This window comes from Artibeus jamaicensis, unplaced genomic scaffold (genome assembly GCF_021234435.1).
Source record: "Artibeus jamaicensis isolate MK-2021 breed Jamaican fruit bat unplaced genomic scaffold, CSHL_Jam_final contig_1526, whole genome shotgun sequence".
Lineage (NCBI taxonomy): Eukaryota > Metazoa > Chordata > Mammalia > Chiroptera > Phyllostomidae > Artibeus > Artibeus jamaicensis.
The window spans coordinates 2,272,600-2,300,091 of record NW_026521297.1 but is presented as its reverse complement, the minus strand read 5'-3'; the positions used below and the strand labels follow the sequence as shown (position 1 = coordinate 2,300,091).

The following is a 27,492-nucleotide window of genomic DNA, read 5'->3' as shown; positions in this document are numbered from 1 at the left end:
AGGGGCGTGGCTAGAACGCAAGGGGCGGGGCTTATATACTAAGGAGGGTCAAGATTATTCTGGGGGAGGGGCAATGGTAGCATCTCGGGAGGGGCGAACTTGGAATCGTTGCGGGCGGCAGGTGCAGAATCCTGGGAGGGGGCGGGCACAGAATACCCGCGGACGGGGAGTGTAGAATTCTGGGAAGGGGCGGGGCAGACAGCTGGGAGGGCCGGGCGTAGAATCCCGGGGAGGGACAACTTGGAATCTCAGGAGGGGGCGGGGCCGGAGCCCTAGATCAGCTTGGCTGGAGGGGAGCCGGGAAAGGGGGTTGGTCCTGTGACGTCAGCGAGTCCAAACCTACTGAAAGAAGCTAGGGGTCGGAGGCACGGAGCCGGGAGGGCCGGGACGGAGATCGGCGCCTGGAGAGAACACAGCGGGAACCGGCCAGGGAGCCGGGGCCCTTCAGGCACCTGCTCGTTTGCCCAATCGATTGGCGCACGCAGAGCCACACGCAGGCCCCTGCCCGGCCTCAGTCCCTCCCCGGGCCCCCCATGGCCCGGGCCGCAGCCCTCCCGCCGTCGAGATCGTCTCCGACGCTTCGGTTGCTGCCGCTGCTGCTGCCGCTGCTGCTCGGAAAAGCCGGTGAGCGACCGTAGACGCCCCCTTCCCCGTGCGGACCCAGCCCTTCCCCAGCTTCTGAGTGGGGGGAGCTTGAGCACCTTTCCCACCCCTCCCCCAGTTCACCGAGCCCCTGTCTCGCGCGCCCTTTTCCTGACTGGCCTCTCCGACACCCCCCGACCCCATTCCCTCTCTGATACTCCGACCCTTACCCCTCAGCATTCCTCTCATCCCCAACACCTTTCTAAATGCCAACTCCCCGACCTACACGGGACTTCTGTTACCCCCCTACCCCTTGCTCAGAATCAGGCGCCTAAAGGGTTAAACCCGAGGCCTCTAGCCCCCTCCCCACCCCTCGGCATTCGGTTTATCTGGATCCGGGTTTCTCTCTCCGCTTCCCTCCTCTGGAATGTCTCCCACCCCACCCTACCCGCCAGCCGGAGGGTCGCGATGGCGAGGCGAGATCACCCCCCATTTTTTTTGTTTTCCCAGGGTTGGGCATCTGAGGCCTGGGAGAGTTGAGGGCACGGGGCCAGATGTGGAGGTCCCCGAGAGGGGCAGGGAGCTCGACTTTCGGTCCCTTGGACAGACGAGGATGAGAGTTGGGGAGACCTGGCGGGGGGGGGGGCTCAAGGAGCGGAAGCCTTTGACTCCTGGGCTTCAGAAAAATGAGGGGCTGGGGGCTCTGTCTCCTGGGGCTCAGGTAGAACGAAGGCTAGGGGCTTTGCCTACTGATATTGATAGAATTGGGGGCAGGAGCTCAAATTTGTGGGTTTCAGATTAATCGTGAGTAAGGGGCTCTGTCTTCTGGGTCCCAGCTAGATTTGGGGGGGGGCGGTGCAAGAGGCCCTATGTCGTTGGCTTCACATTTAATCGTGGGATGTGGGCTGGGATCTTGTCTCTTGGGTTCGAGATTTAATGGAGGGCCAGGGGTTCTGTCTGGAAACTGGAGGCTCAGTCGCTTGGGTGGACTAGGCGTTGGAGTAAGAGGTCAAGTCCCGAAGGCTGGGACCTTTCCCTTTTCTTTTGAGTCGTTCCCTGGGAAGTCCCTGGGGAAGTTTTTCCGGTTTCACTTTAACCGACCCCAAGCAGACACCGGCGGGCGCTCTCCTGGCTCGCGTTTGCGGACTCCAGAGTTTCAGGACCTTTATCTTTCCTCTAGTCGCGCCTTTGTCCTCGGAGCCGTGCGGGAGGGGGAAGCTAGGAGACGCCGCCCTAATCCCCTGCCCCTCCCTCTGTTTAGCCCAGTGGCCCCTTCAGTCTCCCACCCTCAAACCCGGTGGGGGAGGGGCTGGGAGGAAACAGGTGAGGCAGGCTGGGGCCCCGCCCCTTGCAGGTGACCCGACTGTTTATCCCCCCCCCCCCCCCCCGCCTGCTGGAGGCTCAGGATTCTAGGTTTCGCCAGGGGGTTGTAGGGGAGCCTTGGGTCACCCCTCCGGCCTCATTTTTTCCCAGCATGTCTCGAGTTTTCTCCCAGCCTTGACCTAGAGCTGAGTACAGTCTTTTCCGTTCTCTGCCTCTCCCTTCTGTGTCAGAGATAGGGATGCGGTCACTTCTCACCCTTTGGCTAAGATCATGTGCCAGATTAGGGGTGTGAGGTCAGGACCTGGTACCCCTGGAGGAATTCTCTGACTTCCCCCTCCAGCCAGGCCTCCAGGCGGTGCTTGATCTCATGGAATGCTGTAGACCACCCTAAGATCCAGGTCTTGGACCTGTCCCCATTCTGCAGGTGAAATGGGCTTGGAAGGGGCAAGCCAGCGCCCTCCCAGGAGCCGCAGCCAGGCCCATCCTGGGAAGCCAGACAGCAGACTTCGGAGCCTTTCTTGGCCCTGCTGTACCTGGTGGGCTCCAGAAAGTGCCTCCAAGCCCCCCCCCCTTCTCCTTTGTAAAATGGATCCTTTGTAAACAGTCCCTTCCTGGGGGGGCCACTGGGAGAATTCCAAGTTCCCACTGATCCCATGGGAAAGCTCTTAGCACCTGAGGAGGGGGGCCTTCCTCTTCCCTGCACCTTTGCTCTCTGCCATCTCTCTCTCTCTCTCTCTCTCTCCTCCCTCCCTCCCTCCCTCCCTTCCTTCCTCTTCCCTCCCTCTCCCTCCATCCCTCTCCCTCTTTCCCTCACATTCTCTCCCTGTTTTCTCCTGCTCATTTCTCCTTCTCTGCCCCTCATCAGTCTCCATCTCCGGGCGCTTTCTGTCTTCCCTTCTCTCCACCTCCCTCTCCTCTCCTCCCATCTCTGTTCACCTGCCTCTTGCTGTCTGCTTCCTTCTCCCGGGCCTGCAGGGACCAGGGTGCACCGCCTGGGCCTCCTGCTTTTCCCTGCCCATCCGTGTCAGGTCGTGGAGGGGGATGGGAGCAGAGGGGACTGCAGGCCTGCTGTCTCTTCTCATTAGGGAAGGGAGGCTGGCAAAGGGGGTGATCTGCTCACATACCGGGGAGAGGGAGACGGGGGGAGAGAGAGATACATTGACGAGGACAGAAGCCAGTAGAAGGAAGGTGACAGAAACAGATAGAAGGACGGGGAAAGAAACCCAGGAATAGAGCCGAGAGATGGGGGAAAGGGCGAGGCAGGAAGACACAGGATGGGACAGAGAACGGCAGGCGGAAGGGAGCTGGTGGACACCCCAGGATAAAGGCAAAGTGGCCTAAGCAGACAGACTTAGAGGTTCCGTGACCGGTAGGCAGCTCAAAAGGACTCTGTTGTGACTGATGGAGATACTGTGACCCTGGGAGGCCGGGGCACAAGTTCCTCAAGGCCAGCAGTGCCGGCGGGGTGGGGGGGGGGGGGACAGGGAGTTGGGGATGCCAGCCAGCTCCCCCACTCCTGCCTGGGACACTGTTAAATTTTTAATGTCCCTGAGCTACAGAGAAATGAAGCAGGAGGGGGAGGAGGAGAAGGGACACAGTGAGGTGGCTCAGGCAGGGAGAAGGGGTGTCAGAAATGTGGAGAGACATGGGGACACCCAGGAAGCAGGGCGATCACAGCCTCCGAGGCAGAGACCGTGAGAGACGTGGACCAGAAAACCCCAAGAGATCAGAGACCCAGGGAGGCGCTGCAGGGAGCCGCACCCCCCGGGGACCCGGACCCAGAAACCCTGAGACCACGGATGTCAGCGCTATGCAGCGGCCAGAGCACAGAACAGTAAGGGATATGGGTGTATCTCCTTGGGCTAGTGAAGATGTTTTGAAGTTGAGGGAGCTGACGGGTGCGCAAATCTATGAAAACACTGTCAAAGCTGTTGAAACAGTACACTGTAAATGGGCAGATTGACAGTCGGGAACATATCTCAATAAAACTGTCTGAAAGAATAGGAGAGACACAAAGCAGAGACCAGGGCCTCCTGGGAGACACAGGTAAGGAGGGACACAGGCTGCGAGAGAGACCCGCCGAGACCGGTGCCCCTGGGAGTTGGAGACTCGGGGGCCAGGTTGAGACCCTAAGAACCAGATGCCAACATAGACAGGACCAGAGACATAGAAACATTTAGAGCAGCAGGTGAGGGGGTCTGTCTGAGGGGCTCAGCCAGCGAGCGCGGCCCTAGAGATTCACCCTTAGAAAGGGGGGACCCCACAGGGGAGGCCCTTGGGGTGTCAGGCCCTGTGGGAAGGGGAGGCAGGTGCAGAAGTCGGGGCTGAGGCGGACAGCCCCATACCCTGACGGATGCGCAGTTCCCAAACTGGCTCCCGGATGTCCGCTGTGGGGGTGGGCACTGTGATTAATGCAATTAATTAATTAATGAGGTGGCTGAGGCAGCAGCTGAGGCCAGCGCTCAGAGCACGCCAGCCTTCAAGGGCCTGCTGGAGTCTGGTCTCGCCCTGTGGGCGAGGGCGGGTCACGCTGGGCTTTCTAGTTTATAGGTCTTGGCGGGGGAGGTGAGGGGGGGTGAGCCAAGCCCTGAGGGGCCAGCTGGGTAGGAGCCCTGTCCCAGACCCTGAAGGCCAGCCCCCCCTTTCCTCCAGGGCTCTGTAAGTCACTGTGTCCTCTCTTCTCTCTGCCTTATCTTCCTTCTGTGGATCTCAGGCTCAGCGTCTTTGTCCCCCAAAGTTTTCCCCTGGACTTTCCATGAGGTACCCCACTCTGCCACTGCAGGAAACCTGCAGGCCGGGGTCACAGGGAAAGGAAGCGTGTCTGGGGACCCAGCTGACACCTCATCAAGCTGTCACCAGTCTGGCCTCCTGAGGGAAGTCCGTGTTCCCACAGCCACTCTCCCCCTCACTGTGGGGCTGGCCATGTCCCGGCCAAGGTCAGAGCACTGGCCCCGGCCCAGCAGCATGCTGGACGCGTGAGGGTCCTCACTCAGGCCAGCCATCCTCCTGCCTTTGTTTCCCTGCCAGTGGCACCCGAACCGCAGAGCACCTGGGCGTCCCTCGCCACCGCCCCCGCCTATCAGCGTCCATGTCTTCCCGGCCATCCCGGCGTCTTCGAGTGTCCCATTGTGTCCCAGTCCAGTTCGTCCTCCATCTCCCTGGCCCAGGTGCCTCTTCTTCCCCTGGGTCCCGGCCCCACTCCATCCTGAGGGCTCTTTCAAAAGCACAAACCTAACCCCTGCCTGTAACTCTCTATGGCTCCCCAGTACCTCAAGAAAAAGGCCAAGCTTGTACTCAGCCTGAGCCTGTGTGATCTAGTGCACTGTTCACGTCCCGTCCTCCTCCGTCGTTCACTCCACACACTTACGGAGCTCCCGTCGAGTGCCAGGCACCGTGCTAGGCTCTGGGGGTGCCCCAGGAAACTGGACACAGAGGACGAAGATCCCTGTCCTCCCCGACCCCTGGCACCGATTTCCTAGTGGGGAAGAGGTGTCAGGTGCTAGAGGGAAAAATAAGGTTTTGTTGTTATCATTGGGGTGATAAAGACCTGGTGGGAGGGAGGGAGCCGTGGCAAAACGTGGGGAGAGGGCTCGCTGGGATCAGGGAACCACCGGTGCAGAGACCAGAGACCCGAAGTGGGACTTGCCTGAATGACGAGTTAGTGAGCAGGCGGATGTGGCCAGAGCAGGGTGAGCCGAGGGGAGAGGGTGGGCGGTGGGGTCAGAGAGAGGGCGAGCACAGACTGTGCAGGGCCTTGTGGCCGCTGTGAAGACTTGAGCTTTTTTTTTTTTTTTTTCTGAGAGCGAGCCACGTGAGGGCTCAGAGCAGAGAGGAGGCGCTTGATCTGCCGCTGTAGCTTCTAACAGGACCCCTCTGGCTGCTCTTGTGAACAGACTGAGAGGCCACTGCCATCCTCTGTGGGAGGAATGACTGGGAAGTGCGTGGCAGTGGACAGGCCGGGGGTGAGCACAGTGCAGGGGTCGGGTGGGGCCTGCCTGTGAGTGTATTTTGAAGGTGAAGCTGACAGGTTTCCTGATGGACTGATTGCCTGTGGGACGGGAGACGGAGGGGGCTCAGGGAAGACCCCCGATCTCGAACCTTTTACTGAAGTGGGACTGCCTAGAAGACAGACTGTTAATGCCACAGGGACCGAGTCATCCTGCCCATTCATTCACAGTTAGAAACTTGGAATGGGAACCTTGTACCTGCAGGATCTCAGAACCTGGTGAGGGAGGGGAGCGGTGTGTGGACCTCAGGGACGGAGTACCGGGGATGAAAATTACCCGAGGAATTTGCCACACAAGCAACTAAAAGTAGTTGGTGGTTGTTCTAACCCTCTGGAGCCGAAAGTACTGAGATGCCAGCGGCCCCCCAGGGGTGGGAGGGCAGCCTCCCTTACAAGAAAAATGGGAGCATCTTGAATCATCAGGACCCAGAGGGGGTGAGGGGACTGTGCACCTGGACCTCAGTTTCCACTGGAGAGGAATAGGGCCTCCTCCTCCAGGAAGCCCTCCTAGCCTTCCTCAGATGGTTCAGGCCCCTGCTCTGGGTTCTTCCCGGACTCCCACCCACCCCTACTCCCTTCCTTGTTAACAACAACCTCGGTGATGGCTTTTTCCAGTATGTGTCTTCCCACTCAATGTCAGTGAAGGACAGGCACCTGATTTCGCCTGGCACACCTGTGGCACACAGCCCGGCGCTCAGTCCACAGTATTTATTGAGCACCTCCTACTTGCCAGGCCCTGTTGTAGGTTGTGGGGATACGGGGATGGAACAGGACAGAAAAAAACCCTTGTCCTGTGGGAGGGGGCTGACCCTGAGCCTCCGGTCTCTGTGTGTTGAGTCACTAGTTGGATTAGAATAGAATGGGAAAGAACGGCCGGGCAGAACACGCCCCCAGGTCGTGTGGTCTCCCCTTCACGTTCCACACAAAGCCTCAGTCTTCCCTTCTGCGTCTGTCCATCTACACCTTTCCCCAGGCCTTTTTGCCGAGCGTTCACTTCTGTCCAGCTCCTCCTTCCCCTCAGACCCCTTGGTTTAAGCCAAGTCATTGTCCTGCTGAGGGGCCCTTCAAAGGCTCCCAGTTGCCTCAGGGAGAAAGCCGGGTTCCTTGGTCCCACCCCACTTTGGTCTCCGTGGCTCCTGGCCTGGATGTTTTTTCCTGACTGATTGTCCTCCCTTCCTCACCCAGCTAGAAAGGGACCCCGCCTTTGGGGGCCAGGTGGGCGGAGGGAAGGACTTGGGACGGCTCCGCCCAGCTGTCCCCCACCACAGCCCCACGTCCACTTTTGTGTGCATTGGACATTTAATCTTCTGTGCCGCTGGTTCAGCTTGAAACGGTGCTGCGGGGGCAGAAAGTAAACACAAGGGAGAGCCGCGGCCTCCTGTGCTTCAGTCAGCGGGGTGGGCCCCGGGAAGGCTTGGCGGAGAAGATGGTTCTGTGGAGTTGTCACAGCGGGTCCTGCAGGGCCCCTGAAACGTCCCCATTTTACAGATGGGGGGACAAGGCCACCCACCCAGAAAGAGCCCCAGAGGGGAAGCTCATGGCGGTCTGCTGTAGGGTCCACACTCTTTTTATTTATTGATCTTAGGGAGAGAGAGGAAGGGAGAGGGGGAGAGACACTGATTTGTTCTTCCCCTCATTTATGCAGTCGTTGGTTGATTCTTGCATGTGCCCTGACTGGGGATCAGACCCAGAACCTAGGCGCATCGGGATGTTGCTCTAACCAACTGAGCTACCCAGTCTGGACCACAGTCCTATACTCTTCTTTTTTTTTTTTTCCCCCCAAATTTATTTTTAGAGAGAGGAGAAGGGAGGGAGAAAGACAGGGAGAGAAGCATCAATGTGCTCTGTGAATACCCACACTGGAGACCGAACCCAAAACCCAGGCGTGTGCCCTGACCCGGCATCAAACCAGTGACCTCTTGCTTGACAAAACGGTGCCTAACCAACTGAGCCACCTGGGTTAGGGCCAGAGTTTCACACTCCTGAGACAATAATGCGACCCCACTGCAAGGAAGCCCCCTCGTCCCCCCACCCCCCAAGGTGGCGCCCTTGGGTTAGCGTTGTGGATGTGTGTGGGTATTTCGTGAGATTGTGTGCAGCACCAAATAGGCTTCACCGAAGGCTTCCTTCCAGAGTCCCTGAGACCGGCCTCACCTGAGAGGCGGCCCTTTGCTGGGGACGCTCTCATTAGAGTCACCTGTTCATGTGCCCTCGGTTCCCCGGGTGAGGCCGGAAGCTGGGTCAGAGAGAGCTGGGCAGCAGTTGCCCCTTGAAAGCAGGGCGTGTGTGCCCTTGGCCTTGCCTCGAGGCTGAGTGTCAAGGGCCACTTGTAATTATATTTAGCTGGCTGTGTTTATTTAACAAGCCACTGGTCTTGTATTTCCTGTGGCCTTGAGGCACAGAGAGGTTAAATGACCTGCCCAAGATCACACAGCTGTGACCAGGGAAAATTATAACAGTGAGAACTTGTAACACACCTCCCCATTTCTTCTACATTGTTTCCGTGAGTGCTGATTCCGACTAATTTGTAGCTTGTAGATGAAGAGCATGTTTGTGTAAGAGTCCTAGTCAACTGGCTTCAAAAGATACAGACTTGGGCCCTCGGGCAGCCCGGCTCTGGGAGATTCAACAGTGGAGGCAGGATGACATATAATCAGGACAGGAATCCAGGACTTACCAATAAACCAGGATGACTAAACCATCAATTGCCTCACTGGGATGAACCATGCTAGTCAGCACATAGAGAACTTTTCAACCCCCTCCCTCATAGAAACCTCTGCCTGTACTGAGATGTGGAGATAGGCTTTGTGATGTGAGACCCCCATCTTCCTAGGAGGTGGGCTTGGAGGCTTGAGCCCCCCATCTTCCAGGTGGCCGGCCTCTAAATAAACCACTTTCCTCTCCATCAGCACCTGCATCTTGAGTGTTGACCTTGGTAGAGGTGGGCAGCTGGGCCTGCTTCCCATAACACAGGGAGCAAGTCCTGGAAGAGCCAGGATTCAAAGTCCGGCAGTCTGAACCCTCAGTGGCCATGCTGGGCTGCCCGGCAGGGCAGAGAAAGATTCTCTGCCCCACCCCACCCCACCCCCGTTTTTATTAAAAGTGAGGAAACAAGAGATAAGCTGAAAAATAAAATATAAGCGTTGACATAAAAACTTGGATTCAGAGTGTGAGTTCACATCAGCTTCATTCACAGTCGCCTGAAAGAGGAACAGAATGGCATCTCCCCGGACAGTGGAATATTATTTGGCCATGAAAAAGGCTCCAAGTACCAACAGACACCACAGCATGGATGGACCTTGAAAACATGCCGAGTGGATGAAGCCAGCCACAGAAGGCCACGTTGTTTACATGGAGTGTCCAGAATAGAGCCATCTATGGAGAAAGAAAGATTAGTGACGGCCAGGGGGTGAGAGGAGAGGGGAACAGGGAGTGACTGTTTAATGGGTCCAGCGATTTCTTTGAGGGGGTTACAGAAATGTCCTAAAATAGATTATAGCACTACATTCATAACTCTTATGAATATACAAAAAGCCATTGAACTGTACACTTCAGTGGATGAATGCGAGTTGTATCTCAATAAGCCGAGGTTAATGAAAAGATAGGCTGGGAGGTCTGTAGGTTTTATAGAAAAGTGAGGGAACGTATCTTACTGTGCAGGAAAAGATGAAGACAACCCTCAGACTTCACAGTTTAAAAAAAAAATTTGCCCCGGCTGGTGTGGCTAAGTGGATTGAGTACCAGCTTGCAAACCAGCGGGTCGCAAGTTCCATTCCTAGTCAGGGCACATGCCTGGGTTGTGGGCCAGGTCCCCTGTAGGGGGCGTGTGAGAGGCAACCACACACTGATGTTTCCCTCCTTTTTCTCCCTCCCTTCCCCTTGCTCTAAAGATAAATAAAATACTTTTTTAAAAAGTTTTTAGAAAATGTATTTTGTGAAAGGCTTTTAGTCGTTCAGTTGATTTTGTTTCAGAGGATGGTTTTTCCTCCCAACATTTGACAATGAAAAATTTCCAGCGTCCACGTGGGAGTTGGAAGAGGGGCCCCTCCCCCACCTACTGCCCTTGACAGTGGCTCCCTTCTGTCACATTTGCTCCATCGAGTTTTCTAAGCCTTTTTTTTTTTTTTTGGAGTTTGCTGAAAAAACACTGGAAAGCATGCTGCAGGCGTGACATTTCCACCCTGTATCTTCTAAGAAAAAGGAATACTGGGTAACTATAATTCCTTTATAACGGCTAAAAATATTAACAGTAGCCCTGGCTGGTGTAGCTCAGTGGATTGAGTGCAGGCCTGTGAACCAAAGGATCACAGGTCGATTCCCAGTCAGGGCACATGCGTGGGTTGCAGGCCAGGTCCCAGCAGGGGACTCACGAGAGGCAACCACACATTGATATTTCTCTCCCTCTCTCCTTCCCTTCCCCTCTAAAGATAAATAAATAAAATCTTTTAAAAATATATTAACAGTAATTCCATAACATAGAATATGGTCCAGACTCCATGTATCTTTTCTGGTGGGCCTTTTAGGAATGGAAACTTCGAGAAGGCCCAGGCGTTGTATTCGGGGCCCGTGTGTCCCCCCGGGGCCCCCTCGGTGACAGCCCTGCCCGGCCGGGAGGTATCTGGGTCCTTCCCCCACCTGACCTCTCTGTTTTCTCTCTCCCCAGGAGCCCAGGATGGGCAAGTCCAGATGCCGCCTGAGGTGCGGGGCCTGCTGGGGGACACGGTGAAGCTGCCGTGCCACCTGCTGTCACAAGGTCCCAGAGTCAACGTCTCTCAGGTGACGTGGCAGCGCCTGGACCCGGCCGGGAAAACCCAGAGCGTGGCCGCCTTCCACCCGTCCCATGGTCTCAGCTTCCCCAGCCCGCAGTTCAGCAGGGAGCGGCTGTCCTTCCTCGCCATGGGGTCGGGGCCCGCGGCCCAGCCCGGCTCCGAGATGCAGGACGCCACACTGGTCCTCCAGGGGCTGAGAGTGGAGGACGAGGGCAACTACTCCTGCGAATTTGCCACCTTCCCCCAGGGCACCAGTCGTGGGGTGACCTGGCTCCGAGCCATAGGTGAGCAGGGCGAGGGGGGCAGGGAGGCGGGAGAGCCCCTTGCGGGTCCGTGTCTCTCTCTGCTTTCTCCACAATCTGCCTTTGACTGTCAGATGCTCGTTAAGCACGTACTGTGTGCCAGACGCTGTTCTGCAAGTTTTGGGGGTGCAGCAGGCAACAGGGCGTGCAACAAATACATTTTGAGGACCTACTGTGTGCCAGGCACTATTCTAGGCTCTTAGGGATGAAGCAATGAGTAATAATAAGGGGGAAAAGAGTGAGGCAGGTGGTTACAGGTACTCTGGAGGTTGGAGCAGCACGTCTTACAGTTTTAGCTCGGGCGATCCGGTGGTATTTGAACAAGAACTTTAATGAGGTGAGGGACCCCTGCGGGTCTAAGGGAAGGCAGTTCAGGCCAAGGGAGTAACAAGTGCAAAGGCCCTGTGGCAGGGCGGGCCTGGACCGGCTGAGGCAGAGCCAAGAGGTCTGTGCAGCTGGAGGTGTGTGAATGGGAGGAAGTAGGAAGGGACAAGGTCAAGGAGGTGATGGATCGTGGACAGCCCCATAGACCACGTGGAAACTCGGGCTCTTAACCTGAAAGAACAAGGGCTGTGGGAAGTTCTGTGCAGAGAACAGTGTGGTCTGACTTGGGTTTTCACAGGCTCCTTGCAGATGCACGGGGCGGGCGAGGGTGGAGCCGGGAGACCTCGGAGGAGGTGACCGCACGAGTCCAGGCAGGAGGCGAGGGCGTGTGGACCAAGGTGGAGACGGGGGAGGGGGGAGGGGGCGGGAAGGATTTTAGAGGTAAAGCCAGAGGATAATCACGTTAGTGCACAGACGAAACACCAGAACATTGTAATACAGTAAGAGACCGAGTAGCCTCTTTTCTTTCTTTTAGATTTGATTTATTGGTTTTTAGAGAGAGTGGAAGGGAGAAGGAAAGAGAGGGAGAGAAACATCAGTGTGTGAGAAAAAACATCAGTGGGTTGCCTCTCACATGCCCCTACCCGGGACCTGGCCCGCAACCCAGGCAGGTGGCCTGACTGGGAATCGAACCAGCGACTTTAAGGTGTGCAGACTGGTGTTCAATCCACTGGGCCACACCAGCCACGCCCTGAGTGGCCTTATTTAGGTAGAATGGTCAGGGAGAGCCTCTTAGTCAAGTCCTGAAGTACAGGAAGCCCACCCATGGGCACGCAGCCACGAGCAGAGGGAACAGCACAGCAGAGGGAACAGCATATGCAGAAGCTGGGATGTGAGCAGGAGCCTGGCAAGTTCCAGGCACAGAAAGGAGGCTGCGGGGGGTGGGGGCGGTGATGGCCAGGGCTTGAATGACCCTCAACGAGGCGGGGACGCCAACAGGGCCAGGCTGCGTGGGCCTCCGAGGCTTCGTCCAGAGCCATCATCGGAGCACCACAGGGGCACCCGGGGCAGGGTGTTAAAATTATTAAAAGACAAAGCCCTGGCTGGTGTAGCTCAGTGGATTGAGCGCGGGCCTGCGAACCACTCAATCTCGGTTCAATTCCCAGGCAGGGCTCATGCCTGGGTTGCGGGCCAGTTCCCAGCAGGGGGCGCACGAGAGGCAACCATACATTGGTGTTTCTCTCCCTCTCTCCTTCCCTTCCCCTCTAAAGATAAACAAATAAAATCTTTAAAAATATAAAAATAAATAAAATTATAAAAAGACAAAACTGGGAGGACGGCATGAATGGGGAAGATAAAGGGAGACGGAAGCTGGGAGGCCAGGCAGAGAAGGCACTGGCTTGGAAGAGGCAGAAGCAGTAGAACAGGCAGAATAAAGGCTGCTTTTCGGAGAGAGCTGGCGCTGGTCCACGCACTGAGGGAAGAGGGTCAGAGGGACTCCCCGCCTCTGGCTCCGGCATGAGGGTGACTTCCTCCCGCCTCTGGCTCCGGCACCACCACTCCATCGGGTGGGGCCGACTCAGGGAGGGCGTTCCTTCAGAGGATGCTGCTTCCCCCTTAATCTTGGCCTTCCCCTGGAAATCCCGCCGTTCCTCCGTGACCTTCCGGAAGCCATGTCACTCCCGACACCTCATTTTCCCCCTCTCAGCCCCAGAGAGTTTGAGGGGTGAACCCTGTGCCGTTCCCGGTAAACGCTTCTCTTTTTAAGGAGCTGAAACTACAAGTGGTTTTGCATAAGTCAGCGCTCAGCTCTTCTCCCCCGACCCTTGGCAGAGGTCTCCTGTGCGATCATTTGTTCTGTTCAAGACATCAGGGACGGCAGGGGCACAGCGTAGCCAACTCTGCTGTCTTTTTTCTTCTTTTTTTTTTTAATTTATTTATCTTTAGAGGGGAAGGGAAGGAGAGAGGGAGAGAAACATCCATGTATGGCTGTCCCTCTTTCTGGTAATCAGGCTTTTTTTTTTTTTAAGATTTTATTATTTATTTATCTTTAGAGAAAAAGGGAAGGAGAGGGGGAGAGAAACATCAATGTATGGTTGCCTCTCGTGCGTCCCCTGCTGGGAACTGACCTGCAAACCCAGGCATGTGCCCTGACTGGGAATCCAACCACGACCCTCTGGTTCGCAGGCCCGTGCTCAATCCTACTGAGCTACGCCAGCCAGGGCAAACCTCTGCTTTCTTGAGCAGAATAAGTGAGCGCCACTATCGAGCAAGAGGGCGGGGGGTCAGGAAAGTTCCTTTGAGGAAGTGAGGCTGGGATCGGGGAAGGAAGGAGAGCAGGCCAAGGAGAAGGGAGGCCAGAGGGTGTCAGTGTCAGGCATGGGGCAGCCAAGGTCCCACGGTGGGTTGGTGGGGGTGCGCGTGGCGTTCCTGGAGCCGGCAGAGGACAGATGGGAGGGGGAGGGGCACCAGGGAAAGATGTGGGGAGGCCCATCCAAGGCTGTGGTGGCCGGGGAGGTGGGGGAAGGAGAGGAGGGCTATCCGATGTTAGGAAGCTCAGGAGACACCCCGATGGAGAGGCCCAGAAGGAACCAGAGATGAAGAACTCGGGGGACAGTCTGATTGTGGACACGTCGGTAATGGGTTCACACTGTTCCTCATGGAGGTTTGTATTCCTCCTGGTATTTTCCATGTTTCCTTTTTTTTTTTTAAATTAATTTTAGAGAAAGAGACATCAATTTGTTGAACCACTTATTTATGCATTCACTGGTTGATTTTTTGAAAAATTAATTCATTTATTTTTAGAGAGAGGAGAAGGGAGGGAGAAAAAGGGGGAGAGAAACATCAGTGTGTGGTTGCCTCTCATATGCCCCCTACTGGGGACCTGGCCCGCCACCCAGGCATGTGCCCTGCCTGGAAATCAAACCGGCGACCCTTTGGTTTGCAGGCTGGCGCTCAATCCACTGAGCCACCCCAGCCAGGGCTCACTGGTTGATTTTTCATGTGTCCTGACCGAGGATCAAACCTGCAACCTTGGCGTATCGGGACAATGCTCTCACCAACTGAGCTACCCGGCCAGGGCATATTTTTCCACGTTTTCCGAGGGGATGCTTGAAGGGGCTAAAAACTCTGATGAGCTGCAGGTTTCTTCCTTGCCTTTCTCCCACTTCTGCCTCCACAGTCTGATGACCATTCCAGGACAAGGGTCGGCCCCTTCACTTGGATCTCTGAACCCCATTATTTTGCTTTGGCTTTTCAACTCCCAGCCTCTTCCGGGCTTTTGGACACTGCTCTATGATATAAAGGCTGACATGTAGAACAGTGATTGCTGGGCACTGTTCAGTTTATTTGGATCTCTCTCTAGTCCCTACAACAATTCCGTGGGGTGGGTACTTTTATTATCCTCCCTTTACACAAGGGGAAACTGAGGCTCAGAGGTGGGAGATTCCTTGCCCAGAGCTGGGCAACTGCTAAGCAAGCAGAGCTGGGGTTTGGACCCAGGCACTAGGGGCGCTGCCGCGGATGGGTTTGTTGAGTGTCTGCAGGTGAGGAGTGACCACCCTCTGTCTTCTCCCCCCAGCCAAGCCCCAGAACCAGGTGGACGCACAGGAGGTCACCGTCGGCTCCCAGCCTGTGCCCGTGGCCCGCTGCGTCTCCTCAGGGGGCCGCCCACCCGCCCGGATCTCCTGGTTCTCGCCCCTGAATGGAGAGGCCAGGGAGACCGAGGTGGCCGGGCCCGTGTTCGGCACAGTCACGGTCACCAGCCGCTACACCTTGGTGCCCTCGAGCCAAGCAGATGGTGTCAAGGTCACCTGCAAAGTGGAGCATGAGACCTTCAAGGAGCCAGACCTGCTGCCGGTGACCCTCTCTGTGCGCTGTGAGTGCGTCTGGATGTGGCCGTGCCCTGACCCTGTCCGCACCGTCCCTGAGGGCTGTCTGCCTTGGCTCCAGCCAGACTCCGCCCCCTGTCCCTTGTCCACACTTCTGCACCGGCCCCCGGGCAACACTGACCTGCTGCCCCCAGCAATAGCTTCTCCGCCTCCACCAGCCGTGTGGACTCCTCGGGCTGCCCAGCCCACGGCGGTGGCTACACACCCACCCCACTTACACTGTAAATTCACTCTCCTTCGGTCTCCACACCAGCTCCTGCCCCCAAAATGATTCCTGTGGGCCCCACCGGGCCAAGTCAGCACTGCCCACTGCCTGTGTGTTCTGTGCCAGCTCTTCCGAACGTGGCACACGCTGACACCCCCAGTACTACCCTGGCTCTCTACCCACCAAGTGACTTCACTGTCAGCCACCCTCCAGACACACCCCAGACCCTGGCACTTTTAAAAGATTTGATTTATTTATTTTTTTAGGGAGAGGGGAAGGGAGGGAGAGAAATACCAGCATGCACAAGAGAGATATCAGCCCGATGCCTCTTGTCCGCCCCCAACAGGGGACCTCGCCTGCGATGCAGGCATGTGCTCTGACTGGGAATCGAACCGGCAACCTTCGGTTGGCAGGCGGCCGGTGCTGGATCCCCTGAGCCACATCAGCCAGGGCCGTACCCAGCATTTTCCACATTGCTCCCCAGGCAGCGCCTTCCGATGGTTAAACCAAGATTTAATTAGACTTTCTTATCTGCTCCGGGCGTGTTGGAAATCACACATTATCTATAGTGGTTCCCTCAGGTGCTGCCTGCACTGAAAAAAGTAAACTTTCCCCGAGGGACCCGAGGGTGTGTGAACAGAGTCTGCGTTGGCCTCGGCCGAGGGCGCAGCCCAGACGGTTCACTCCCGACCTTTCCCACGGGTCCCCCGCCTGCCAGCCCGTCCCCTTTCTGCAGGACCCCACCTCCCTGCTCACCTCTCAGCCCCTGTGGGATGCTCCCGTCTCTGAGCCAGTCCCCCCATGTCCTCCAGACCCCCCTGAGGTCACCATCTCCGGCTATGATGACAACTGGTACCTCGGCCGCAGTGACGTCACCCTGAACTGTGACGCCCACAGCAACCCAGAGCCCACAGACTATGTCTGGAGCACGTGAGTCCTGGGGGGACCCGGACGGGGGGGGGTCTGAGGGAGGGGGGCCGGGGGCCCCAACCATGAGTCCACCCAGAGGGAGGCAGCTGGCAACTTTGGGGTCTGAACTCAGGAAGCAAGTTGTGGTGGCTTCCTGGAGCTTGTGGGCTCCTGAGGGCTGCGTCATCGGGGACCAGGCCGGTGCTCCTCTGTGGTCCCTGCTGTCCCCCTCATGGGACCTCTGCATCTTCCAGGACTTCAGGTGACTTACCAGCCTCAGCAAAAGGCCAGGGCTCCCAGCTGATTGTCTACTCGGTGGACAGACTGGTCAACACCACCTTCATCTGCACCGTCAGCAACGCCCTGGGCACAGGCCGTGCCGAGCAGGTGGTCCTCGTCCGAGGTGAGCTGGCGTTGGGGGCGGCACGCGGCGGCCGGGCCTGTTCCCCAGGTGGTCCGCTCCTTTGGTTCCGGGGCTGCGCTGGGAGAGGCCGTGCCGCCGGCTGGGGGAGGGACCCAGACCCGCCTCATGGACGGGAGAGCAGGGCAGCGGGGCCGTTCTCTCTTGCCCCCAGGTGGATCTGGATTGGGGTGACAGGGTAGGTGTTGGCAGGGGAGTTTGGGAGCTTGAGACGTGTGCTGGGGGCTTCCCGGAAGGTAGGGCCCAGGAAGGGTCTTTGGGAAGAGAGTCAGGGACACAGCCCCAGGTTCCAGCCAGGGAGACGCACCCACAGAACCACAGGACTAATGCAGAGAGATCCACGTGTTTCTCAGGCAAACATGAGTTTCTCGGGGAATGCTGGTCGTCGCGGTCTGGAAGCCGCTTTCACTGCACATTGGAACACTTGTGTTTCTGGAGCTGGCAGTTGGGAAATGGTGACTGCTGGTGGAAGGGCTCTGTGGGCAGGAAGTTCTCCGAGTCTCCTTGACGTGAACTCAGACGCAGCGTCCCGGGCGCAAAGCTAGAGAGGGAAAGGGCCAAGGCAGCTTGAGCCAGCCCACGGGCAGCTGGAAGTGGGGGCGAGATCACAATTGGAGACCCACACGCCCCAGAGGGAGGCAGGGATGTTACGGGGCCGGGCACCCCGAGACTCAGACACCCACTGGCCCTGTGGCCGGGAGCAGAGCCCCCCTTCCTGTCAGAGGTGCGGCCGGCAGGACCTGCACCTGCAGGTAACAGGGCCTCCCTGTGCTTCGAGATGTGCTGGAATCAAAACAGACTCGCCTGTGGTGTAACCCACACACTGTCACCACGGCACACACCCCGAGAGGGCAGGGCCACCAGCCAAGACGGTGAACAAAGCCGGACAACACCCAGCCAGACTCCTAACTAGGGAGACACCCGCCCTGCGTGACTGTCTGTGACACACACCTGTGCAAACAACACGCAGACCAGGGCTTGGCCCCCTCAGAAGCACGACCCCAGATGGAAGCAGATCCCTTTCCTGATACAATCTTACACCGCACACACATCTAGAAAAGACACCCAGGTGACAACCGGCGCCTCTTCAGGAAGGCAGGCACTTGCCAGGGAGATGTGATGGTGCTCTTCAGAGACACTGTCACAGACGACACGCTGGGAGAGACAGCCAGCCCGCCCTCAGCATGTTGTCACCTCCGGTCCACAGACACACACCTGAAGGGGCACTCAGTCATCAGACGTGCGGGGGGGGGGGGCCATGAGAATCAACAATCACATCTTGACTCACTGAGAAACTCCATGACAGGCTTGGGGTGCACACCCTCAGAAACTCCCCAGAAACCCCGTTACCGAGATTCTCTTTCCACAAATAGTCATCTAGACATTTCCTCTTAGCCGGACTTTCTCCCTAACACAGAGAAGACGGTGGTGGATGAGACACACTCCCTGCCCTCCAAGGCACACCCCGAAAGCACCGCCCCACCCTCCCAGCAAGGCACCCGACTGGAAATACACCCCGAAGCTCTAACCCAGAAACGTAGCTGAGAAACGGGTCCCGACCCACACTCTGTCGACAGGCACCTGCAAGGGTTGCCCCCTGCCGAACACAGTCACTCTGGAGGGCCATCGGAGGAATAGGGAGCCACAAAAACATGTCCCCCCCTCAAAAACATGCACACAGAAACGCCAGGCTTGTCCACCACCAGGAACACGCCGGGTCCGGAGTTCAGCCCCTGCTGGTGTTCACCCAGTAAAACAATCAGGCCCAGCGGGGGGGGGGGGTGATGACGACAGCGGCTGAGGTCACTTCAGGGAGACTTCGGAGAACTCTCAACCCACGGACACTCACCTGCCGCCTCAAACCACCACCCCCAGAATCGGGCAAACAGTTCCACCCCGAGGGCGAAAGCCGGTTTCCAGACCCTGTGGACGAAGTCCGCTCCGCGCCCCCACCTAGCGTCTGGGGGAGGCACACAGCCCCCCTCAAAGAGGCTCACAAAGTATTGTTTACCCTTCATACTTGAGGTGCAGCTTTTCTATTTTTTACTGCGGCCTGTGAGTCACTAAAAGTGATTTGACAGCCTACTGGCTGGGGAGCCCCGCGTGCAAGACACCGGAAACGGATGCCCTCAGGACCGCGGGCGGCCCCCTCGGTGTGCGGGGGTGGAGGGTGGAGGGTGGAGGGAGGGTCTGGTGTAACTGGATCCCTCCGGGTCTCTCCCCTGCGCCACCTGCTGGGTGCAGGGGGTGGGGAAAGGGCAGGTGTGATCGGGTTCCCAGCGGAGCACGTCTGTCCTGGGCGTGGCCCGCGCCCCGCCCCCCATGCTCCCTCCCTCCAACACCTCCCTCCTCAGCCCTCCCTGGATTCCTTCTCACTCCCCCCCCATCTTTCCCTTATTGTTCAGCCACTGCAGGAAGCACTAGAGGGTGAAGGGACAATAGTCCTGCTAAGCCCCGTTTTCCACACTGGGGGCAGGTGGCCCGGACAGGAACCACGCTGCCCAGACCAGGTTCTCCCAGCGCTGAGGGGGCAGTTCTCCGGAGGCCCCTCCCCCTCGGAGTCCTTCCCTCAAGGGCAGAGAGAGCTTTGGGGCCAGACAGCTTCAGGCTGAATCCATCTCTCTCTCTTTCTGGCTGGATCTGCCCTGAAATTTCATGACGCTGGCCTCAGAGCTCATCCATCTTCAAGGGGTCGCAGACTCACACACCTCCTGGGTCCCATCATGCGACCTGGTGGCCAGGTGTGGAACCCAGTTCCCTTCCCGGCCACCAGCCTTCCCTCCGGGTTGCCCATCACCAGGTCGGGGACATGAGACCTTGGTACTGCCAGATCTGAATTTTTCTCTCGCTAAATGAAATCGGGGGTTTTCGGTGAAATCAGCTGGTGTTTGCAATGTTGGCTGGCGGGTTCAGGAACACGGGGCAGGTGAAAGAGGACACCTGGGGGGAGCCTCCAACTGGCAGCCCCTGTGGGTACAAAGCCTGCAGTGGAGTGAGTGGGTTCACCCTGCCCCCCCCTCCGCTGTGCCCAGCCGTCTCCCTGATTCCTGTCACTGCCCCCTCAGTGTCCCCCGAGATATATCCTCTTGACCGCGTGTCTCCCTTTCTCTCTCTCTCACCCTCCTCTCTCCTCAGACACCCCCCGGGCCTCTCCCCAAGACGAGGGTCCCATGGTGTGGGGGGCCGTGGGGGGGACACTGCTGGTGCTGCTGCTTCTGGCTGGGGGGTCCTTGGCCTTCATCCTGCTGAGGATGAGGAGGAGGAGGAAGAGCCCTGGAGGAGGAGGAGGCGCGGGAGGAACAGCAGGAGAAGGACGAGAGGGACGAGACAGCGGCCGAGGATCCTACAATCCGAAAACCCAAGTGTTTGAGAACGGGGGCCCCGTCTTCTGGACCACAACCCCTGGTCCCCTGACGCCGGACGGCAAGGACGCGGAAGAGGGCTACGAGGAAGAGGAGGAGAAGGCAGAGAAAGGCCTCATGTTGCCTCCGTCCCCGGCACTGGAGGACGACATGGAGTCCCAGCTGGACGGCTCCCTCATCTCCCGACGGGCGGTTTATGTGTGACCCCCGGGACAGACAGACAGACAGAGACAGAGCCCACCAGTGCCAGCCAAGGGCTCCAGACTGGTCGGACTCGTTTGTCCTGGTGACACTGGAGCTCAGATGCTACCTCCCGCTTTCCTGGGACGCAGAGGGAGGTGGATTATCACACACTGGACTTCTGTCTGCAGGGCCGTGTGGGGGAGGGGCAAAGGGGCCCACAGAGGAGCCCCCCTCCCTGCCAGACTTGTTTCTGGCTCTGGTCTGCCCCAGCCCCTACCTTGTGACACTCAGGAGTTAATAAACGCCTTGCAGGAAAACATCGGGGGTGTCTTGTGATAGATACACTGGACCCCTCCTTGCGGGGTAGGAGAGTTCAACTGGGCTCCAGGCTGCGGGAGCCTAGTGGGGCTGGCCTTGGGGAGGCTGGTGGGCTCTCGCCATTTGGGTCCTTGAAGGACACCGTGGATGCCGAGACCCGCCCCCTCAAGGCCAGTGGGACGGGGAGCTGGGCTCAGAGGTTCCAGCTGCCCCCCTGGCATTTTCTGCCCCACGGTGCAGGGCAGGCGGGGCTACTGAGAAAACAGGAAAGTCCCTCCCCTCCAACTGGCCTTTCCCAGCCTCCTTCCTCTTTCTTTTTCCCTGGGGGCCCAGCTAGAGGGAATTTCAGCGATTCAGAGGGAGGGGCTGCAGTCCTGTACCCCTAACCTAATGCCCCCACCCCCAGGCTGGGGACTGAAGCGGGGGAAGGGGAGAGGCAAGGGTAAATCCCAGTCACTTCATTCCCCACCCGCTGAGGCCACACCCTGGGCTTTGTCTCTGCTGCCCAGGCAGGCACGCAGCTCTGTAGGCTGAGCTCCATTGCCAAGTGTGGGGCAGGTCACTGCCGATGAGTTCAGTTCTACTGATTTTGATTTGCACTCAGCTGCTGGGGACGCAGCGGGAACTAGAGCAGGCGCAACCCTGCCCTCCCGGACATGCAGTCAGTAAGGACGACGACGAGAGGAACAGTAATTTTAGGGGGGCCCGGATGGACTGAGCGGCAATGGCTCTGCTCAGTTCTCCCACGCTTAAATCCTCCTGAGAAGGCCGGGCCGTGGAACGGGAAGTGTGGATGGAAATCAGGGCAGGGCAGGGATGCAGACGCGGTTCCTCTGGGGGCCTTTATCGCCTCATCCACGGAGTGGGCTTCCTGGACCCGAGAGGGGGAAGCCTGTGCATGGGGCTTTTGCTCACAGCACTTCCTCTGGTTGTTGACTGTCTGCACCACCCCCTCCCATCCCCCCGCTCCTCTCCCCACCATGGGAGGGCAGAGCCCAGAGGTCCGGGGCAGGAATTCTGTCTGTCTGGCATATAATAGGTCCCTAGCGCCCGTGCCCGCCCCTCCTGACCCATGTAGCAGAGCCAACCTGCCCTTGGAGCTCACAGCCTAGTGTGCAAACTGGCAAGCATGGAGGTAATTGCTCCAATAATAACTTTAGAGAGTGCAAAGTGCTACACAAGAGAAGCCCAGGGGGCCATGCGCGCCTCTCAGGCCATTTCCCGTTTTGTTCGGTTGGAGGAGCTCCGACCCTCTTCCCAGGACGACTTCCTTCCCTGGGAAGGAGGGTAATGAATGGCAGGTTACAATCCCAATCCCAGCATCCCACCCCCACAATTCTCTGCCTTTCAGATCCACTTCCCTCCCCGCCGCTTCCCTTCCCCCGCCTCCCTGCGCGTCCCCTCATCCCTCTGCTCCTTGCTGGTCCTAAAAACCCCACCAAGCTTCCTCCTCAGGGCCTTTGTACTGGCTGTCCTCTCTCTGCCCGACTGCTCTCGCATTTCATGGCTCACCTCGTACAGCCCCTTCAGGTTGTTGCTCAAATGTCACCTTGCAGTAAGGCTTTCTGCCGCCTCGGTCACTTCCCATCACCTTCCCCACTGTGCGGTATTATCACGCATCACTTACTGCCACCTGGTGTGTTAGCTCTCCTCGTTTCTGTCCTGTTGGTCCCCCTGCCCAACTGGAACCTAGTCCCTTGGGGACTCTTGTATATTTGTTGCTCGCCACTCTGTCCCATAAAAAGTGCTCGATAAAGATTAGTTGAATGAAAGAAGGTCTGTCCCCTGCCTTTGAGGCGGCAGCTGGGTGGTGACTTGGGGAGGCCGGTTGGGAGTAAGGGGCCGTGGCTTCCTCATGGAGAAAGCCACAGCCTCTTTCACTGTCCCTCTTCTTGCAGAGTCCCCCAACACAGCAGGTGCAGGGGCCACGGGCGGCATCATCGGGGGCATCATCGCTGCCATCATTGCTACCGCTGTGACCGCCACAGCCATCCTCATCTGCCGGCAGCAGCGGAAGGAACAGAGGTTGCAGGCAGCAGAGGAGGAGGAGGAGGAGGAGGAGTGAGTGATGTGGGAGGGGTCTTAGAACTGGGGAGTCCAGGCTGGGGGTGAAGACGTAAGAAAATCATCCGTAATGGCTGTGTGAAATGGAGACACTCAAAATAACTATGACTTAAATAGGGTGGAGAGGGGAGAGTTTTTGGCTTATAAAGTGTGGGTATGACAGCCCTGCTCTGTGGCGTCATCAGAGCCCAGGCTCCCGCTATCTTGTTGCTCCACCTTTGCTCACATTTCAAGATGGCTCCCCACTCTTCTCTCATTATCTGTGTACTTGACTATCGGGCATGGTTATCCTGGCCTCAAAGCCTCATGCCTGCCAGTGGGCAAAAGAAAACAGAGGATACTCAGCTGTCCTATAAGGGAACCCATCACTTCTCATTTCCATTGGCCAGAACCTGTCACGTGGCCGTCCACCGCAGCAGGGGAAGCTGGGAAATGTAGTCTTTATTCTGGGTGGCCACCTACCCAGTAAAATCTTTCTTAGTATCAGAAAGGAGGAACCTGAACATTAGGGGAAACTAGCTACACTTCTGTTTTATAGCACCTCTTATGTGCCAGGCTTGGTGAGATGTATTTTATATATGTAACCTCAACACAGCCTCTCATCTATTCATCAATTCAACAAGTATTCAGTAAGTATCCACTCAGCCCTGGCTGGTGTGGCTCAGTGGATTGGGCACCAGACTGTGAAGCAGAGGGTCGCTGGTTCGATTCCCAGTCAGGGCACATGCCTGGGTTGCAGGCCAGGTTCCCCGGTGTGGGGAGAGCAAGAAGCAACCACACATTGATGTTTCTCTCCCTGTCTTCCTCCTTTCCTGCTCCTCTGCCTGAAAATAAATAAAATTTTTAAAAAGTATCCACTCAGAGCCAGGCCCTGGAGGTTAAGAATGCAATGATGAGACAAGCATGTAAAACGTGTCCACACACATAAACACATGGAAACATAAATTCTTTCTGTTTTAAGATCTTATTTATTTTTAGAAGTTGGGAAGAGAGGGAGAGAGATCGTCAATATGTGGTTGCCTCTCACGTGGCCCCTACTAGGGGCCAGACCTGGCCCACAACCCAGGCATGTGGCCCGACTGGGAAGTGAACTGGTGACCTTTTGGTTCACAGCCCACGCTCAATCCACTGAGCCACACCTGCCAAGGCCATTCATTCATTCTTTTAACATTTACTGAATTCTTTGTAGTGGGTCCTGGGAATACCTGGTTGAACAAAGACCTTATTTTCTCCCTCACATTGCCCACAGTTGGGTGCAGTCACTGACTGACATCAGAAACGACATTGCAGATACAAATGCAGTTAGTTGCATACCGGAGCGGGAGGTATCCTATTAGATGTGATCACGTACCAGGAGACCCTGATCTTCCTGGAGAGTCAGGGAGGCTTCCTGGAAGAAGAAGATGCATGGGATAAGTAGGAGTTAGCCGGCAAGGGGAGTGGCGGTGGTGGAAGGGGTATCAGGCAGAGAGAGAGAAGAGCCTGTGCACTGGCCCCAGGGTAGGAGGGCTTCTCAGGTCTGAGCCACCACTTGACCTACCTCCCAATCCACAGCCTGGAGGGGCCTCCCTCGTACAAGCCACCCACGCCAAAGACAAAGCTGGAGGAGCCAGAGATGGTAAGCACTTTGTGTGGAGCGCAGGCCGCTCCCACCTCCATGCCCACCCCTCCCCAGTAAGGCCAGGGGTGGGAGGAGGGGGCTGCGGGAGGGGCCGACTGTCCAAGAGTCCTGACCTGACCTACCCCCTCCCACTGCAGCCCTCCCAGCTCTTCACTCTCGGGCCTTCAGAGCACAGCCCACTCAAGACCCCCTACTTTGATGCTGGCATCTCCATCGCTGAGCAGATGGGAACTCGGGTGAGGAGGAGGCTGGACTCAAGGGCTCAGTTTAAGCGCCCGGGATCAGTCTCTGACATAAGAGATCAAGGACCAAAGGTCACAACTCCAGTTCAGAGCTCTGTCTCTGGCCAGAGATTAGGGCATTGAAAGAATTCAGTGGGAAAGGTCATGACTGAAAGACCCAAGGGCATGATGTTAGAGTATAAAGTCAGTCAGTGAAAGTCAGTGAAGATTAGTTAAACATCTACATTGGCTAGACACGCTAGGATAAGCCAGTCACTTCCCTCAGCGGTCTACTGGAGGTCAGGGGTCGGGTATGGAAGTTGTGACGAGTCAAGGTTTCAGGGGCTATTTCAGGTTTAAGGTTAAGTAGTTGAGATCCGGACTGAAAACAAAGGTTCGAGGGGAAAGACTTGGGGTCAGGAGTCAAAAGACAAAGTAGAAACCCAGGGGGAGAGTCCATGCTGTGGGCTTTGACTTAGGGACAAGCCATGGCTGTCCCAGCGCATTGCTGACCCAGGTAACAAGGGGTGAGATTGGGTCTGGTCGTCATGGGCAGATGGTCAGGATTTTGGAGTCGGGGGGGGCAGATTGGCATTCTGTGTCATGTTCAGGAGGTGACCTTGGGCTCCTTATTCCCACCCCGCTCCCAGGAAATGCCTCGGTACCATGAGCTGCCCACCTTGGAAGAGCGACCCGGGCCCCTGCTCCTGGGGGCCACAAGCCTGGGGTCCCCCCTCCTGGTGCCTCCAGGGCCGCCTGTTGCGAAGAGAATTTCCTTGAACCTAGAAGATGAGGATGATGAAGAGGAAAACTACCTGGACAAGATCAACCCCATCTACGATGCCCTGTCCTACTCTAGCACCTCTGATTCCTACCAGGGCAAGGGCTTTGTCATGTCCCGGGCCATGTATGTGTGAGCAGCCATGGCCCTGGCCTCTCACCTCTCTGATCCCTCAATTCGCTGTCAGGGATCTAGAGCCCCCCGACCTCTGACCCAGCCAGCCACATGCATGTCATCTGTGACTTTTACCTTGGTGGCTCCACTATGACCTCTAACCCATGATCTGTGACCCAGAGAAACTGGCCATGACAGTGGAAACCTGGCAACCTTATCTCACGTGTTGGAAGGGGTAGGGTATGTGGCTGCCTGACCTCTGACCCAAGCATTCCTAAGACCTTGACCTTAGTTCATACCTCTCATATCCCCCCAAATCTCCAGTCTCCTCCCAAATTCCAAAGACCCCAGCCTCTGATTTGTCCTCAGGCATTAAACTCCCAACAGCTCTGCTGGCTGGAGGTTGGGGGCAGGCACCCTGCTGCTCAGACCTGAGCCCTCCAGGCAGCAGAGCCTCACTCGCCCCCCACCCACCTGTTCCCCAAAGATGAGAGGGAAGGGATTCCCCCTCTCCCTCCTGCAGGCAGGAGTCTCAGGGTCCAGGCCTTTCGTTGAGTTCCTGCTTCCCCATTTCCTGATTTCAGGGAATTCAGCCCCAGTCCAGGACTAGAATGGGTGAGCATCACGCAGTGTGCGCCTTGCTAGCTCCAGCCTTGAGAGGGTTTCTTGTTACTTTGAAGACAACTAAGTCCTTTTACTGCTGCTCAGTGGGATGGGACCCAAACATCTCCCAGGGAGGTGGGGGGGTGCAGATGGAGGATCTGATAGTTTTGTAATATGGAATTATCTACAAAATATGAATTTATACTTTGACCAATTCTCAACCTGGGTTTTCTGTGGGGTGTGCAGGGGAGGAGGCTGGGACATGATGGGTAATGAATATGGGGCCCAGGGCTTAAGGCAATCAGTAGACCAGAAGTCAAGATGGGTTACAGGCAAAACCAAAAGAGCCAAAGACATGAAAAATTAAGTGAGGGGATAATGAGTAAAGTGCATAAACCAAGAACATAATGGTGAGTGATGGAGAGGGGGGTGAATCCCACCGTGGTAGTGAACAAAAAGGAAACTGCAACAGCAGTCTAACGGGTAAGGGGCAGAAGCGAACAGAACAGACACACGCATGGTAGTAATTAAGTACAAGGGGTTCAGGCTTAATGCATAGGTGGCAAGAATAGGCCAAAGGCAAAATTATGAATAATGTAATAGCTCAGGACATGATGGGTAATAGATCTGGATGAAGGAGCCAGAGGCAGGGATGGGTAATGAAATGGGGGCTACAGGCATGCTGGATAATAGACTCAAACAATAGTTCATTGAAGTGCTAGAAGAACGACGAAAGTGAACAGGTACAACAGAAATGGGCTGAAGGTAGTATAGGCCAGGCGGCTGCGGCCCCCGGGCAGCGGTCCGTGTCCTGTTAGGAACCGGGTCGCACAGCAGGGGGTGAGCGGCGGCCAAGCGAATGAACCGGTCCTCGGTGCCAAAAAGGTTGGGGACAGCTGGTATAGGCAATAAACCTCAAATGAATGGGACAGAGGCATGCTGGGTAATGGGACTGGAATGAATGGGCCAAAGATAGAAGCCGCAGCTACGCAGGTCTGGGGTGTAGGGAGCGGGGAACAGAAGGCATGATGGGTAAGGACAGGGGTGGGTCTATGACAACTGTCACGTTAAGCAGGTAAAGGGCATTGTGGGTAACAAAAAGCAGGAGAGGGTTCACAGAACCGGTTAGAATTCTCCAAAGGTACTGTGGGAAAGACCAACACTTCCGGCTTTCGGTCGCAGACTCTAGTCTGGGGACTGCCCCTCTGCCGCGGTGCGTGGTGGGATGCGAGGCCTGACCTTGCTGCCTAGCAGCGTCTACCGCGCAACCCACCTTTATCCGTGTCCCCCGACCCTGGCACGTTAGCCAATGAGCACACCAAACTGATTATGTCACCAGGGTCAGGCCCCTGTGGCTGCCGGAGCCAATCAGAATGCTGCAAGGACCAAAGCCGGCCAATTATTATGGCAATTTCACCGCGGGGCAAAGTCGAAAGAGGGGCGCAGTCTAAAGAGGGGCGGAGGCGGCGAGTCGGTGGGCGTTGCAAAGCGCTG

General features: G+C 57.0%; 1 protein-coding gene and 1 long non-coding RNA gene across 3 annotated transcripts; one reads left to right on the top strand and one right to left on the bottom strand.

Moving 5' to 3' along the window:
* The first annotated feature begins 302 nt into the window (after positions 1–302).
* Positions 303–26,208, top strand: NECTIN2 (nectin cell adhesion molecule 2). 2 transcript variants are annotated; one of them, XM_053668674.1, is made up of 9 exons: positions 303–624; positions 10,575–10,964; positions 14,887–15,183; positions 16,214–16,331; positions 16,565–16,713; positions 22,493–22,655; positions 24,213–24,276; positions 24,417–24,515; positions 25,151–26,208. In XM_053668674.1, the coding sequence occupies exons 1-9, from the start codon at positions 534–536 to the stop codon at positions 25,415–25,417; spliced, it is 1,638 nt and encodes a 545-aa protein (XP_053524649.1). In that variant the 5' UTR covers positions 303–533; the 3' UTR covers positions 25,418–26,208. The 2 variants fall into 2 exon arrangements, with proteins under 2 accessions (XP_053524649.1, XP_053524650.1); XM_053668675.1 differs by lacking the exons at positions 22,493–22,655; positions 24,213–24,276; positions 24,417–24,515; positions 25,151–26,208 and adding an exon at positions 19,867–20,595 and having other exon boundaries at positions 304–624.
* LOC119034837 (uncharacterized) lies at positions 16,708–18,839 on the bottom strand. The gene is made up of 3 exons (XR_005079651.2): positions 18,743–18,839; positions 17,039–17,272; positions 16,708–16,891 (listed from the first exon to the last, which is right to left on the bottom strand). It is a non-coding gene; the product is annotated as an uncharacterized LOC119034837 (long non-coding RNA).
* Positions 26,209–27,492: the final 1,284 nt, after the last annotated feature.